The sequence below is a fragment of the Canis lupus genome, chromosome 33 (assembly GCF_003254725.2).
Source record: "Canis lupus dingo isolate Sandy chromosome 33, ASM325472v2, whole genome shotgun sequence".
NCBI lineage: Eukaryota > Metazoa > Chordata > Mammalia > Carnivora > Canidae > Canis > Canis lupus.
Window position 1 is genome coordinate 23586607 of NC_064275.1, and position 16908 is coordinate 23603514.

Sequence of the window (16908 nt, forward strand, 5' to 3'; positions counted from 1 at the left end):
CAGTAACTGAAGTTAAAAATACACTAGAGGGAAAAAAAACAGTACACCAGAGGAAGCAGAACAGATCAGTGACTTGGAGGAGAGAGTCATGGAAAGCAGTCAAGCTGAGCAGGAGAGAAAAAAAGAATAATAAAAGATGAAAATAGATTAAGGAAACTCAGCCACAGCATCAAGTCTAATAACATTTGCATTCTAAGGATCCAAGAAGGAGAAGACAGAGAAAAAAGAGGGGAGAAAATTTTACTTGCAATAATAGCTGAAAACTTCCCAAATCTGAAGAAGGAAACAGAAATCCAGATTCAGGAGGCAAACGAGGCCCCCAACAAAATCAACCCGAGGAGGTCCACACCAAGGCACATGGTAATTAAAATGGCAAAAAGTAGTGGTAAAGACTTTTTAAAGCAGCAAGAGAAAAAAAGAGTAGTTATATCCAAGAAATATCCCATAAAACAACTAGCTGGTCAGCAGAAACATTGCAGTCCAGAAGAGAGGGGCAGGATATGTTCAAAGTTCTGAAAGAAAAAATGTGCAACCAAGAATATTCTATCCAACAAAGCTATCATTCAGAATAGAAGGAGAAAGTTTGCCAGACAGACACAAATTAGAGGGATTCATGACCCCTAAGCCAGCCTTACATGAAATGTTAAAGGGGACTCTGAATAGAAAGGAAAGACCACAAGCAGGAGTAAGAAAAGTAGGGAGCACAAAACCAGTAAAATTAAGTATATCATGAAAGGGAATCACAAAATAAAAAGTATGTAAAGTATGACACCATGTACCTAAACATGATAGGGGAGAGGAATAAAAATGTAGTGCTTTTAGAATGGGTTCAAACTTAAGCAACTATCAACCTAATATAGACTGCTACATGCATAAATTGTTACATATAAACCTAAAGATAACTACAAATCAAAAACCAATAATAGAAAAAAATAAAGAGAAGGGAATCCAAAAATAAAGAGAAGGGAATCCAAATATATCACTAAAGAAAGCCAGCAAACTGTGAGAGAAAAGAGTAAGAGAAAATAGAGAAGAGCTACAAGAACAAACATAAAATATGTTCTCATTGCTATTTGTTACTTACCTATCAATTACTTTGAATGTAAATGGACTAAATGTTCCAGTAAAAAAACATAGGTTCAAGACATAAAAAAACCAAGACCCATCTATATGCTATCTGTAAGAGACTGGTTTCAGACTTAAAGACACATGCATATTTAAAGTGAAGAGATGCAAAAACATTTATCATGCAAATGGAAGGAAAAGAAAGCGAGGGTAGCTATACTTATTGCAGACAAATTAGGCTTTTTTTTTTTTTAAAGATTTTATTTATTTATTCATGAGAAACACAGAGAGAGGCAGAGACATAGGCATAGGGAGAAGCAGGCACCCCACGGGAGCCCAATGCGGGACTTGATCCCAGGACTCCGGGATCATGCCCTGAGCCAAAGGCAGATGCTCAACCACTGAGCCACCCAGGCACCCCATGACAAAATCGGCTTTAAAACAAAGACTGAAAAAAATAAATAAATAAATAAAACAAAGACTGTAACAAGAGACAAACACTACATAACCACAAAGGGAACAACAATTCAACAAGAAGTTATAACAATTATAAATATTTATGCATCCAGCATCAGAGCACTCAAACATGTAAAACAGATAGCTATCTATCTATTAACATAGATAAAGAAAGTAATTGATGGTGATATAATAGGAAACACCTCCCTTTTTCCTCTGACCCGCCAACATGCCATCCAGACTGAGGAAGACCCAGAAACTTCGGGCTATGTGAGTCATGGCCGCGGCTGCATCGGCAAGCACCGGAAGCACCCAGGAGGCTGGGGTAATGCTGGTGGCATGCATTATCACAGGATCAACTTCAACATATATCACCCAGGTTACTTTGGAAAAGTCGGTATGAGACATTACCACTTAAAGAGGAACCAGAGCTTCTGCCCAACTGTCAACCTTGATAAACTATGGACCTCAGTCAGTGAGCAGACACAGGTAAATGCTGCCAAAAACAAGACTGGGGCTGCTCCTATTATTTATGTGGTGTGATTGGGCTACTACAAAGTTTTGGGAAAGGGAAAGGTCCCAAAATAGCCTGTCATTGTGAAGGCCAGATTCTTCAGTAGAAGAGCTGAGAAGAAGACAAAGGGTGTGGGGGGCACCTGCTTTCTAGTAGCTTAAAGCCACACAGGGGGAGGTTCATTAAATGCTAACAAGTGCAAAAAAAAAAAAAGAGAGAGAGTAATATAATAATAGTTGGGGACTTTAAGACACCACTTACATCAATGGATATATCATCCAAAGAGAAGAATCAAGGAAACAGTGCTTTGAATAACACAGTGGACCAACCAGATGGATCTAAGAGATATTCAGAACTTTCCATCCTAAAACAGTGGAATACACTTTCTTTTCAAGTGCACCTGGAACATTTTCCAGCATAGATCACATGTTAGGCCACAAGATAATTCTGAACAAATTTAAAACATTTTAAGTCATATTCTGCATCTATTCCAGCTACAATGCTATGAAACTAGAAACCAACCACAGGTAAAAACTGGAAAGATGACACATGCATAGAGGTTAAATAACATGCTACTCAACAATGAATGGGTCAACCAAGAAATCAAAAGACACTTGGAGATAAATGAAACTGAAAACACAATGGTCCAAAATATCTGGGATGCAGCAAAAGCTGTTCTAAGAAGTAAGATTGGGGACAGGCCAACCTCAAGAAGCAAGAAAAATCTCAATCTAACCTTACACCTAAAGAGGCTAAAAAAATAGCAACAAACCAAACCCCAAACCAGTAGAAGGAAGTAATAAAGATTAGAGAAAAAAATAAAAGAAACTAAAAAGCAATAGAAGAAGTCAAGGAAACAAGGAGCTGGTTCTTTGAAAAGATCAACAAAATTGATAAACCTTTAGCCAGATTCATCGAGAGAGAGGGAGGGAGAGAGAGAGAGAGAGAGAGAGAGAGAGAGAGAAGACTCAACCAGAAAAGAAAGAGAAGAAATAACAACTGACACCACAGAAATAGCAAAGGTTATGAGAATATTATGAAAGATTATATGCTAACAAGTTGGACAACCTAGAAGAAATGGATAAATTCCAAGAACTATATAAGCTCTCCAAACTAGACCAGGAAGAAATAGAAAATTTGAAGATTGAATATAGCATAGGAGATGAATCAATCATCAACTTCCAACAAACAAAAGTTTAGGACCAGATGGCTTCACAGGAGAATTCTACCAAACATTTAAAAAAAGAGTTAATACCTATTCTTCTCAAACTGTTCTGAAAAATAGAAGATGAAGGAAAGCTTTCAAATGTATTCAGTGAGGCCAGCTGTACCCTGATAACAAAACTAGATAAAAGATGCTACAGGCCAATATCTCTGATGAACGAAGATACCAAAATCCTCAAAAAATATTAGCAAACCAAATCCAAAAATACATTTAAAAATTCACAGTAAGGTAGGATTTCTTCCTGGGATGCAAGGGTAGTACAATATTTGCAAATCAATTAATGTGATACATCACATCATCAACAGAAAGTATAAAAAAAAACCCATATGATCATTTCAATAGATACAGAAAAAGCATTTGACAAAGCACAGCATTCTTTCGTGATAAAGACCCTCAACAAAGTAGGTTCAGAAGGAACTTACCTCAACATAATAAAGGCCATCTATGAAAAACCCACAGCTGACATTATACTTTTCCCCTAAGATCAGGAATTAAGACAAGCATATCCACTCTTACCATATTATTCAACATAGTATTGGAAGTCCTAGCCATAGCAATCAGAAGAGAAGAAATAAAAGCCATCCAAATTAGTAAGAAGTAAAACTTCAACTATTTGCAGATGACATGATAATATAAAGAGAGAAAACTAAAGACTCCACCAAAAAACTACTTGAACTAATAAATGAATTCAGAAGGGTTGCAGGATACACACTCAATATACAGAAATCCACTGCATTTTATACATTTCTAATGAAGTAACAGAAAGAAAAATTAAGATAACAATTCCATTTAGAATTGCACCAAAAAGAATGAAATACCTAGGAATAAACTTAACCAACAGGGTGAAAGATCTCTACTCTGAACACTGTAAAATATTAATGAAGGGAATTGAAGATGACACAAACAAATGGAAAGATATCCCATGTTCATAGATTGGGAGAACAAAATTATTAAAATGTTCATACTACACAAAGCAATCTACAGATTTAATGCAATCCCTATCAAAATACCAACAGCATTTTTCACAGAACTAGAATAAATAATCCTAACATTTGTATGGAACCAAACAATGACCCTGAATAACCAAAGCAGTCTTGAAAAAAAAGAACAAAACTGGAGGTATCACAAACTCTGATTTCAAGCTATGCTACAGAGCTGTAGTAAAACAGTAAGTTACTGGCACAAAACAGATGCATAGATCAATATAACAGAATAGAAAGACCAGAAATAAACCCACAATTTTAATGGCTGTCAAGTTTTCCACAAAGGAGGCAAGAATATGCAATGGGAAAAAGACAGTCTCTTTAACCAATGGTGTTGGGAAACTAGACAGCTACATACAAAACAATGAAATGGAACCATTTTCTTACATCATACACAAAAATACACTCAAAATGGATTAGGGGCCTATGTGTGAGACCTGAAACCATAAAAATTCTAGAAGAGAGCACAGGCAGTAATGTCTCTGACATTGGTTATAGTAACATTTTTCTAGATATGTCTCCTGACATAAGGGAAACAAAAGCAAAAATCAACTATTGCAACTACATCAAAATTAAAAGCTTTTGCAAATCAAAGGAAACAGTCCACAAAACTAAAAGACAGCCTACTGAATGGGAGAAGATATTTGCAAATAACATATCGATAAAAGGTTATAAAATATATAAAGAACTTTTACAACTCAACACCGAAAAAAAAACCCCACCACAAATCCAATTAAAAAATGGGCAGAAGACATGAACAGACATTTCTCCAAGGAAGACATAGAGATGGCCAACAGACACATGAAAAGATGCTCACATCACTGATCATCAGGAAAATGCAAATTAAAACCATGATGAGATATCACCTCATACCAGTAGAATGACAAAAAAAAAAAAAAAAAAAAAAAAAAAAAAAAAAAAAAACCCACAAGAAATAAGTGTTGGCAGGATATGTTAAAAAAAAAAAAAAAAAAAAAAGGAATCCTTGTGCACTTATAGTGGGTATGCAGCCATTGTAGAAGACAGTATGGAGGTTCCTCAAAACAATGAAAATGTAAAATAGAATTACCAAATGATCCAATAATTCCACTACTGGATATTTACCCAAAGAATATGAGCAGTAATTTGAAAATATGTATGTACCTCTGTGTTTATTGCAGCATTTATTTACAGTAGCCAAATTATGGAAGCAGCCGAAGTGTCCATCAATAGATGAATGGATAAAGAAGATGTAGTATATATCCGTGTTGGAATATTACTCAGCCATAAGAAAAAGAATGAAATCTTTCCATTTGCAACAACGTGGATGGATCCAGAGGGTATAATGATAAGTGAAATAAGTCAGAAAAAGACAAATACCATATGATTTGTCTCCTGTGTTAAATTTAAAAAATAGATCAAATCAACAACAATAAAAAAGAGATAAGTAACAAGACTCTTAAGTATAGAGAACAAACTGATGGTTACCAGTTGGGAGACTGGTAGGCAAAGAGGTGAAATAAGTGAAGGGGACTAAGAGTTCACTTAACATAATGAACACCGAGAAATGTTTAGAATTGTTGGATCACTATATTGTATATCTAAAACTAATATAACAAACACTGTTTTTTAATTGTACTGGAATTTTAAAAGGAATTTTAAAAATTAATTTATATTTTGTAAACCTCAAATATTTACATAAAAAAATATATAAAGAACCCAGATGTCCATCAACAGATGAATGGATAAAAAAGATATGGAATATGACTCAGCCATCAAAAAGAATGAAATCTTGCCATTTGCAACAATGTGGATGGAACTAGAGGGTATTATGGCAAGCAAAATAAGTCAATCAGAGAGACAATTATCATATGATTTCACTCATATGTGGAATTTAAGAAACAACATGGAGAATCATAGGGGAAGAGAGGGAAAAATAAAGTGAGATGAAATCAGAGACTCTTAACTATAGGAAGCAAACTGAGGGGTGCTGGAGGGGAGTTGGGTGAGGGGATGAGGCAACTGGGTGATGAGCATTAAGGAGGGCACTTGATGTAATGGGCACTGGGTGTTGTATACAATCATCAAATTGTACCTCTGAAACTAGTATTACAGTGTATGTTAATTAAATTGAATTTAAATTTTAAAAATCTAAGTGAAATAACAGCTTGGTTATTTCTAACAAGCTTTCCATGTTGTGCAGGGGAATTCTGGACAGGTTTAATAGAAATATAACATTTCAGATCACCTCAAGGAATAAAGGAATGGTGCAGCTCTGATGCATTCAAAGAGAAGAAAGAAATATCTTATTTTCCTATTACACAATTGTACTGTAGTTTTTAAACCAGTATCTTCTAGTGATAAGTATTTAGTTTGTTTCAGTGTGTTTTACTATAACTAGCAATGCTGCAAGCAATATATTTTATGCAAATCCTGATCATGCTACTGACAGTAAATTTCTAGCAGATTGGTGCTAAAAATAGGGTATGTGCATCTTACTTTTGCCAGGTACTAACAAACAGCCCCCACAAAAAGACTGTTCTAATTCATACTCCCTGTCATCAGTATATACCAACAATATTTAATTTTCAGATAAAATAATCAGTATTTCTGTGTCACCTTATAAAAAGGAATCTTGTGTTTTCTGTATCTTTAAGAAAATATGCAACTCCTTTTAAATTTTCTTGGGTCTAAAGTGAGGTCAGCCTGGCTCAAGTCAATTCTAACTGAGGGAATTGAAGGAGGTAGAGAAATAGTGTTTAGTAATAACTAGTTTGTTACACCTTCGGCTAGCTTCTCTGAGCTCCGAAGGAAAGAGGGAAAGATGCTGGAGGAGGCACTTGAGCTGAAGGAATGCAGAAGGACTTGTCTGTGAGTGAACTGGGCAAGTCCTTAGCCTCTTCTCTTTATATAGATATACCAAATGAAGAAAGCCATGTGAACAGGGACCCACAATACGACCTTCTGTTTTTCTTTTCAAATGAAAGAACCATATGAATTATATGTACTCTTTACCCCCAAGTTAAGATAACGTATACAGGCCATTTGAGATACTTTATGATTGAAAAGACCTTGAAGAGACCTATTATAGATGTAAAATAACAGTAATTACCAAATTTTTAAGTGCATGCTAAGTTCCAGACACTGTACTAAGCATTTAAAAACTACCTTATCTCAATTTCTTAAGGTGACTGTAGGTGTATTCTCATTTTTCAATTATGGAAATTATTGCTTAGAGATATTATACAACTTACAGATTTGAACCATGGTTTCTGCAGCTCCAAAGTCCCCATTCTTTCAGCCATACTACTATGAAGTGTAAGTTGCTGTGAGATTTATCCTCTATAAACTCAGATACCTGGATAGCACAGAATCCACAGTACTTCCTGCTCTCCTTTACTAGCTGTATGATTTGGGGCAAATTACTTAATCTCTCTGGGTCTCAGTTTCCTCATCTGAAAATGGGGATATTATTAATATTCTTTTTTAGGGCTGTGGGGTGGTTTAAATGAATATATGTCCACTACTTAAAACAGTGCCTGGCACAAAGTAAGGATGAATGCTAAGTGCTAACATCATCATCATCATGATTAGTTCTTTCCAAGGGAAATGGGAGGCTTGATAATAAATATTCTTAGAATATGGAGCAAGGGCCACCTTCTAAAGCCATAAGATTAGAAATTCATCATCAGTCAACAAGTATCCTCCATGTTAGGAACAAAAGCTCAAAGAGAAGAATGAGACAAGGTCATTTCAATCTAGTTAAAAAACAAAATGGAACTCACATCATGTGTTTCAGTGCTCCATGGGTTTGTCTGAATTCCAGTGTGGCAATGGTAAATGTGGGCTGGCACAATCAGAGGAGCCTTCCTGGAGGAGCGGGGAGCTGAGATCCACATTGGGCTTTGCAGAACGGGTAGGATTTGTAGTGCAGGCATTCCAGGGGAGGGCCGCTGCAGAGGAGAGGAATAGAGGTGAGCCTCATGGGGAAGAGTAGGACTGGATCGATTCAGAGTGGGAGCAGGGATAGGGTAGCAGGGTAGGACCTCTGTCCTACTTTCTTGAAAATCTTTAGGAATGATTCTGTTCAGACTTTCAGAGTAAAAATTCTTGTCACTTTGTCACAGTGAGGAATGCACAGCGGAAGCATATCCTTGCGGCCCATCAGATCATCCACGGGCACACAGAAGACATGGTCAAGAAGAATTTTGTTGAGCAAGAGCAAGATGAAGAGGTCTCAGACACTGACAAGTCACCTGAGGAAGATACTCAAAATAAGAATAGCAGCTAAGGTGAGTTTGATTTTTTCATCTGAAAGGAAGCAGAAAGTAGGAGATGGCAGCATCATTCAGCTCTCTGCTCTCCCTAACAACCATGTGTTTAAGAAAGTGAGACACTCCCATTGAAGCTGGCACATTTCATCTAGGTTATAGAATCTACTATCAAAAATTCTTAGAGAATAGAGTTGACATTATAGCAGTTGGACTCTTGTGTCCAGAAAACAGGATTCTAGATAATTTTTTATGGGTCTTAAAGTATATAATGGTATTCCATCACAAAGCTGTAAAATGTGCCCATGTTATTTGTGTGTGTGTGTGTGTGTCCATGTTATAAAAAGCAGCTTTTTCTTACGGAGTAGATACAGTATCTCCATCTCATCATGCTGGCTGTAAGCACAGCAGAAGACACGTTTTCTGATTCTAGCCCAGGTACCTCATGCAGTACCCACCAGGAGTTGGTCTTAGACTCAACTAAATGTTCCTACTCACAAGACACATAGACCAGGTTTTAAATGATTTTAGTATCCATCTACTCAGAAAGATAGAAGATGGGAACCACAACTTCAAGCCGGGCAGCATCAGGTATTTCTCTTCTTATGGAAGCTCTTACCATATCCACACAGACAAACACATAGCTGTTTTCTTTAGTCCCCCAGTTACAAAGCTCAGGTGCAAGGAAGAGAGATTTACACTGGGTAGGTACAGGACCTGCCTTGGTTTACATGCCTCAGGGGCCAGTGTGTCTTATAATGATTCCATAGGCACTATTTCCAGGGTCCCCCTAATGGATTTACCTGGTTACAATAGTCAGCACTCAGGAAAGCTCAAACCTACGGTTTCCTGTGGTATTAATAATTCCTTTATCCTTCCAATCAACTAGTGCTAGTTACCACTTGGAGGTCAAGTAGTGTTGCTTAGTAACAGAGTTGATATAAACGTCTTAATGAATTATTAGGAGAAGAGAGCTAGAGTCCATTTAAAGTAAAGTTCTTGAGGGTACCTAGGTGGCTCAGTGGTTGAGTGTCTGCCTTCTGCTTGAGGCATGATCCCAGAGCCCTGGGGTCGAGTCCCACATCAGGCTCCCTGCAGAGAGCTTGCTTCTCTCTCGGTCTCTGCCTGTCTCTCTGTGTCTCTCATGAATAAATAAATAAAATCTTTTTGTTAAAAAAGTAAAATTCTCATGAGAATTCTCGTAAGAAAGGGAGTGAATCCTTTGCCTATTCCTTCTCCCTCAACTGTCATCTGATGGGTCCACATCATGTACTATTTTGGCCTAAGAGTATGCTATCAGGATAGAGAAGGCACAGGCTTGGGGAGAAATTTGTGACCAAAGACCCTCTGCACAGGAATCTATTGAGGCCTTAAGTTTTAATCAAGGAAGACTGTGGAAGGAATATCAAGATGAGGGGGCAGTTAAGAAGGAAAGCAGAGAAAAAAACTGATAAAAGTACTCTTAAATACCAAGGTATGGCTATAAATTACAGCAGAAAATCTTTTGTTTTTAATTAATAATGAAATAACCTGTGAAATTTCTGAAGATATAAACCATGTATTTACATGTAATGTTATCCATGTATCTATATAATATAAATTCAAGGGCCAAATAATGAGATTTTGCCAATCTCATTATTATGATAAAAATCACCTTCAATATTTGGATAGTCCTTTTTCTTACATGAAAATTTAACAAGATTAATAATTTACATAGTTTAAATTGAGTATGTATGCCTTTACTTCTGAGTATAAAGTATCTCTTTATTTTGCTTTATTAAATGTTTGGAACATGATGCTTAGTTGCCCCCTTAATATGTATTACTCTTTCTTTCTTCTCTGTGGGAAGGAGGGAAGGACAGATGTCAGATGTGAAATTTTTTAACAATGCCTAGGGATGTAGAGATGGAACATTCATTTTAAAATATGTTTGATCAGCTTGAAGACAATGGAGAGCTAATAGTGAGGAATTTCTGGGCAAATATATAAGAGAAGACAAATTCAGAGAGTTAGTTGGTTCTGGCATTTGGAGTCACTTCTTTTTCCTGAGGGAATAGGCACATCCTAGAAAATGTGGCTGAAAAGCTGAGTGATGCTTTCACCAGCTTTGTAAAACTAGAGGGACAAAGACTGGAGTCAAGGTAGAGGCCCTGGTAAGCCTCCTCCATTTGGTTTGCACCTTGGTGGCTCAGTCAGTTAAGCATCTAACTCTCAGTTTTGGCTTAGGTCATGTTCTCAGGATTCTGGGATCAAGCCCCGCATGAGGCTCTGGGTTCAGCATGGAGTCTGCTTGGGATTCTCTCTCCTCTCCTTCTCTCTCTCTCTCTCTCTCTCAAATAAATCTTAAAAAAAAAAAGTACATAACTCATCTGATTCATAGCTGGAGAGGAATTTGGCTCAAGATGAATCATACCTTGACTCACCTATACCTGATTTAGAGGATATTTAGATGAGACTTAGTTGATGCTCTAAGACTTTGGGGGCTATTGGGCTGGAATGAGTGTATTTTGCAGGTGAGAAGGACACCAATTTGGGGGTGGCAGTGGAGGACTACAGACTTGTGTCCCTCCAAAATTCAGATGTTAAAGTTCTAACCTGCAATATGATGACATTTGGAGATAAGTGCTGTGAGAGATTAGGCATAGATGAGGTCATGAGGATGGGTCCCCCGTGATGGGAATGGTGCATTTAGAAGAAGAGACACCAGAAAGCTTATTCTCTTTTTCCTTTCTATGTGAGGACATGGCAAGGAGGCAGCCATATACAAACCAGGAAGAGAGTTCATCCCAGAAACCAGCTATGCTGACATTTTGATCTTGGACTCTTAGCCTCCAGAAACTGTGAAGAAATTAAGCTTAAGCTACCCAGTTATGATATTTTGTTAAAGCAGCCTGAGCTTAGACACTTATGTTTAAAGAGATAAAGTCAGTATTGAAATTTTCAGGATAACTGTAAATCATAAAAATGATATAGCAGATTTGAGGAAAATAGAAATTCTAGGATCTAAGGGTGCCTGAGTGGCTCAGTCGGTTAAGCATCTGCCTTCAGCTCAGGACATGATCCCAGGGGAACCGGGGGGCACCATCAAACATCTGTCCACCCTTATACAGAATGACCTGAAAAAGAAAGCAAAATAAATAAATAGGCCACTACATCCCCATCTAGACACACAGTACATAACAATAACTATCTGGTAGATAGGAGACGGCACCAAACATCAGAAAACTCTACTTCTCCTCTTACAGTTGTCACCTAGTTTCTACCTCAGCACCAGTGTGTAGGTCTATTCTGGGATTCTAAATTCTTATATCTCCAAACTGGAATAGCACTGTTTACTTCTAATCCATCACAATATAGAAAATGTCTTTAATGCAATCTTACTCTCAGCCCATACATATTTTTATTCAAATAATTTCAAAATAAAAAGTTTTAAAAAAATTAGCACTGCCATTCTCATGCTTACTAGGTGACAAAATGATAGATCATAGTTATAGCCTGAATATAAACGAATGTCATAAGAGGGAAGAAGAGTTGTGGGTCATGATTGCTCTTATGTCAATTTCTATTATCAAAGTCAACTATTTATGAGAGATTGAAATTTTTCAGGATAACTGTAAATCATAAAAATGATATAGCAGATTTGAGGAAAATAGAAATTCTAGAATCTAGGGGTGCCTGGGTGGCTCAGTTGGTTAAGCATCTGCCTTCAGCTCAGGACATGATCCCAGGGTCCTGGATTGAGCCCTACTTTGGGGTCCCTGCTCAGCAGGAAGCCTTCTTCTCTTTCTCCCTATGCCTCTCCCCCTGATTATGCTCTCTCCCTCCCTCTCAAATAAATAAGTAAAATCTTTAAAAAAAATTCTAGAATCTAAAAATACAGTAATCAATATGAGAAACTCAGTGAATGGACTTAAGAGCAGGACAAATACGGCTACAGAGAAAAATCAATAAATTAGAAGATAGGGCAGAAGAATTTACTTAGAAGAATAAAGGAACAAAAAGGTGGAAACTACAGAAGAAATGCAAGGATAGTGGTAGGATAATTTAATCCTTAAGAGACAAAAGGATAATAGGCATGGACCGCTGATTCAAGAAATTTGACTACTAGGAGAAATATGTTAGGAAGTCATGTGTAATGTGAATTTTTTTAAAAACAAAGACTCAATATTTAACAAACCTTCTTAACCCCAAGCAAAAAAATAATTAAAAATCTATACCTAGATACATTTTAATATGACTACTGAAAACAAAAGAAAAAAATCTGAAAAGTTTTCAGAAGAAAAAAAAGTTTTCAGAAGAAAAGTATGTGAATTGCCTTCAAAAGAGCAATAATTAAGCTGAAGTTGACTTCTCATCAGAAACAGCCAGAAAATAATGAAATTATAGTTTCAAAATGCTAAAATAGATTAAAAACATAGGATCTATCCCATGCAAATATATCCTTCGAGAATGACAAAGAAAGATATTTTTAGATAAATGAAACAAAACTTATCACTAGGAGATTTTTCACTACAAGAGATTACTAGGGGGTGTTATACAAACAGAAGGAAGATTATCCCAGGTGGAAAATTGGAGATAAATAAAGAATATGTGGATATTTATTGACTGCATAAAAAACAGTAAGAAAAAGCAACACTAGTGACATTAGAGTTAGCATAAGTAGTGTGGGAGTCCAAAATCCATACTTGGACTAAGTTGTCCTAAGATACTTGCATTATCTAGGAGGGGGATAAAATGCTATTTAATATTATCTTTGATGGGGATCCCTGGGTGGCGCAGCGGTTTGGCGCCTGCCTTTGGCCCAGGGCGCGATCCTGGAGACCCGGGATCGAATCCCACATCGGGCTCCCAGTGCATGGAGCCTGCTTCTCCCTCTGCCTGTGTCTCTGCCTCTCTCTCTCTCTCTGTAACTATCATAAATAAATAAATAAATAATTAAAAAAAATATTATCTTTGATGACTCAAGGCAACAGTCTGTAACCTCTAAGATAACTCCTAAAGCATAGTAGAAAGTTGTATGACATCTAAACTAATAGAAGAAAATGGAATAAAAAACCCATTCAGTATAAAAGGAAGATAGAAAGGATAGGAAAAGGAAATAAAATGGTAGATGTTTATCATTGATTCATCACTCATTTATATTAAAGAGCTAAATGCTCAAAGTCAGAATTTGGCAGACTGAATAAAAACTAAATCCTGTTTGTAGGAGGCATATACAAAACCTAAATATACAGAATGCTTACAAGTTAAAGGGTTAAAAAAGATACCATGAAAACATCATCCACAGGAAAGCAGATATAATTGTATTAATATCGAACAAAGACAACTTTAAGGCAGAATGGCCTATTAGACAAAACGGACAGTTCATAAAGATAAAGGTTTTAATTCATTGTGAAGGTATGAGTCACAAATAGGAATGTATCTAGTAACCTGGCCTCAACCTTTGTAAAGCAAATTTAATAGAACTGCATGGAGAAACAAATCCAAACTAATTCTAGGAAATTTTAATCTCTATCAGAAGCTGATGGAGCAACCGGAGGGGGGGGGGCAGGGGAGAAATGGAAGGCTTAAAATACATAATTAAGAAATTTGATGTAATGCACATTTATAGAATATTACACCTAACAAGTACAGAATGCACATTATTTAAGGGCACACACAACAAACACGTACAAAAACTGACTATATACTGTCCTAAAGCAAATGTTAACCATTTCAGAGTTGAAATCACGCCAAATGTGTTCTTTGATAAAAATGCAATGGAACTAGAAATCAATAACAAGATGATTCTAATATGTTTAAAAATTAAGAAATACAGACATTCATCAAAGAAAGTGTCAGAACTAGAAAATATTTTGAACTGAAAAATGACAAAAATGTGTATGTATCAAACTTGTGGAATGCTGTTAATGTGGCACTTAGTTAGAAATTTGTAGTTAAAGGCATTGATTTGAAAAGATGAAAATAAGACTAAGCATCCTTTTCAAGAAATTATAAAAAATGGTAAATTAGATACAGAAAAGCAAAAGGAAAGAACTAATACAATAACAGCAGAATTTAATAAAAAAATAAAATTTGAAGACAAACATTATGCATAAGTTAGGGGAAAAAATTTAACAAAACAAAATAGACATATCTTCTGATTTTAGGTAAGATGTACGTAGCTGCAACATTTAGAGAAAATAATGGATACATAGTAAACACCATATTTTCAAAGACATTGGAGAGCTGTGAAAATCAAAAGGACTAATTATAACAGCAGAGAGGAAAGTCCTTCCTAAGTGATCTGAGATACTGGCCATTTTCTTGCCTTGGGGTTGGCCAAGTTTGGGAATAAGCTTGGGCTCAGGTTTGCCAGGGGGCAGAGGGTCTTTATTCACTAGGGGAAACAGAAACCAACAAGACTCTTAAAATCAGTACAGGCAAGCATGATGGATTGCAATCGAGAGGAGCTCCGAATGTAAGGGCAAATTTCCCCCACAGAATGTCAGCATTAGCTTTTGGTGGATAAACTTTTTACTAGTGAAAACATGTTTGAATCTAACATGTGTTACTTAACCAGCTGTTTTTTTTTTTTTTTTTTTAAGATTTTACTTATTTATTCATGAGAGACACACAGAGAGAGAGAGAGAAAGAGAGAGAGACGCAGAGACACAGGCAGAGGGAGAAGCAGGCTCCATGCAGTGAGCCTGATTGGGGACTCGATCCTGGGACTCCAGGATCACGCCCTGGGCTGAAGGCAGGTGCTCAACCACTGAGCCACCCAGGCATCCCTATCCAGCTATTTAAATGGTGATCTTCACTCAGTCTCGTGGATTTAACCATTGCTAATTTATTGTTCCATGAGTTTTTTTTTTTTTTTTGTCAGAAATAGCTGTGTACCCTGACTTGCTTACCTCAGTGATACTTGATGGCTTAGCAATCTTTCAGTGTGAGTTTTTCAGCTCAAACTAAGATTGAGATTTTTCTAAGTAAGAAAATTACCCTTATCTACTATTATGGAACAATGAAAGGCTTTGGAAATTAGCTTTTGCTGTAGACTTGATACTATTTTTTAATGAATCCAACCTAAAATTACAAGGCAATGGGCAGCCCCGGTGGCCCAGCGGTTTAGTGCCACCTTCCACTCAGGGTGTGATCCTGGAGACCCGGGATCGAGTCCCACGTTGAGTTCCCTGCATGAGCCTGCTTCTCCCTCTGCTGGTATCTCTGCCTCTCTCTCTCTCTCTCTGTGTCTCTCATGAATAAATAAATAAAATATTTTTTAAAAGTAAAATGAAATTACAAGGCGAAACAGAGCTTATATTGCAGAATTTGCACTATGGTAAAGTCATTTCAGAATCACTAACACTGAATTACAAGTAATGGCCAGCTGCTTTATATACTTGCTGTGCTGTCAAAAGTTAAAACAAGAAGCAAGATTTTAATTCCCACACATATCTGCAGTGAATATGTTTTCTGAGTTTAAACTACACCTCCAGGAGCATTTTTTGGAACCTGAAACAAGTGCAAAGGAAATTTTTCTATTCCAAAGTCTCTTTTACTGTGCAATGGAGGAATGTCCCCTTAACCTTTGACGGGAAGTGATTACTATGTGTCGTAATGGCGTGCTAGGAGGAAAGTATCAAGAGACGGATCTAATGGAGTTCTGTAAATGCTTCCCAAGCAATAAATATGCAAAATTAAAAGCATATGTTCATGGGTTGATATCTGTATTGGCAGCACCTGTCTGTATGTCAGACATTTTCAAAGCTGAAATGTGGGTGGAGGTCTCATTGCAAATGTTTGTCTGCTACTAGTGATATGTAATCAGTTTTGATGATCTGAACCTCAATTAAGCAAAATGTTACCCCTAAATAAAACTTCTATTTTTCTCATTAGTAGACCTATATTAAAAAATAAACCTGTCATCATTATTACCATCTTTTGAATTTTATCAAAAATTTTGTGGAAATTTGTTTTCTCTCATTGAGGACCCACATAATATCCTTGATTTTGTTTACTGACCCACAAAGCCTAGAATTCTTACTATCAGGCCCTTTGCAGAGGTTTGTCAATTCCTACTATGTAGCAATTAAAATGAATGAAGCAGAACTAAATACAACATGGATGAATCTTGCAAATATAGTAAGTATTGAAAGAAACCAAACAAATCCAGAGATGCCTGGGTGGCTCAACTGGTTAACCATCTGCCTTCAGCTCAGGTCATGATCTCAGGGTCCTGGGATTGAGCTCTGCATCGGGCTTTCTGCTTAGCAGGGAGTCTCCTTCTCTCTCTCACTCTCCCTGTGTTCTCTTTCTCTCTCAAACAAATAAATAAAATCTTTTAAAAAAAAAAAAAGAAAGAAAGAAAGGAGCCAAATCCAAAAAGAAACCTATAGTATGAGTCTATTTATATGGAATTCAAAATCAGCA

General features: G+C 36.7%; 1 protein-coding gene, 1 long non-coding RNA gene and 1 pseudogene across 4 annotated transcripts in view; 2 read left to right on the forward strand and 1 right to left on the reverse strand.

Annotated features, from left to right (window-relative positions):
- The window catches only part of CFAP91 (cilia and flagella associated protein 91), a 104182-nt gene that overhangs the window by 82482 nt on the left and 4792 nt on the right, over positions 1–16908 (forward strand). For all 3 annotated transcript variants that reach the window (XM_035709837.2, XM_025476238.3, XM_025476256.3), the window contains one exon: positions 8350–8514. In XM_035709837.2, the coding sequence (XP_035565730.1) occupies positions 8350–8513 (164 nt within the window). In that variant the 3' untranslated portion in view covers position 8514. The remainder of the gene's footprint in view (positions 1–8349; positions 8515–16908) is intronic.
- Positions 1–16908, reverse strand: part of LOC112677647 (uncharacterized) — a 50710-nt gene that overhangs the window by 24068 nt on the left and 9734 nt on the right. The window contains exon 2 of the long non-coding RNA XR_007407955.1: positions 8008–8175. This is a non-coding gene — a long non-coding RNA (uncharacterized LOC112677647). The remainder of the gene's footprint in view (positions 1–8007; positions 8176–16908) is intronic.
- Positions 1751–2248, forward strand: LOC112677635 (60S ribosomal protein L27a-like; annotated as a pseudogene).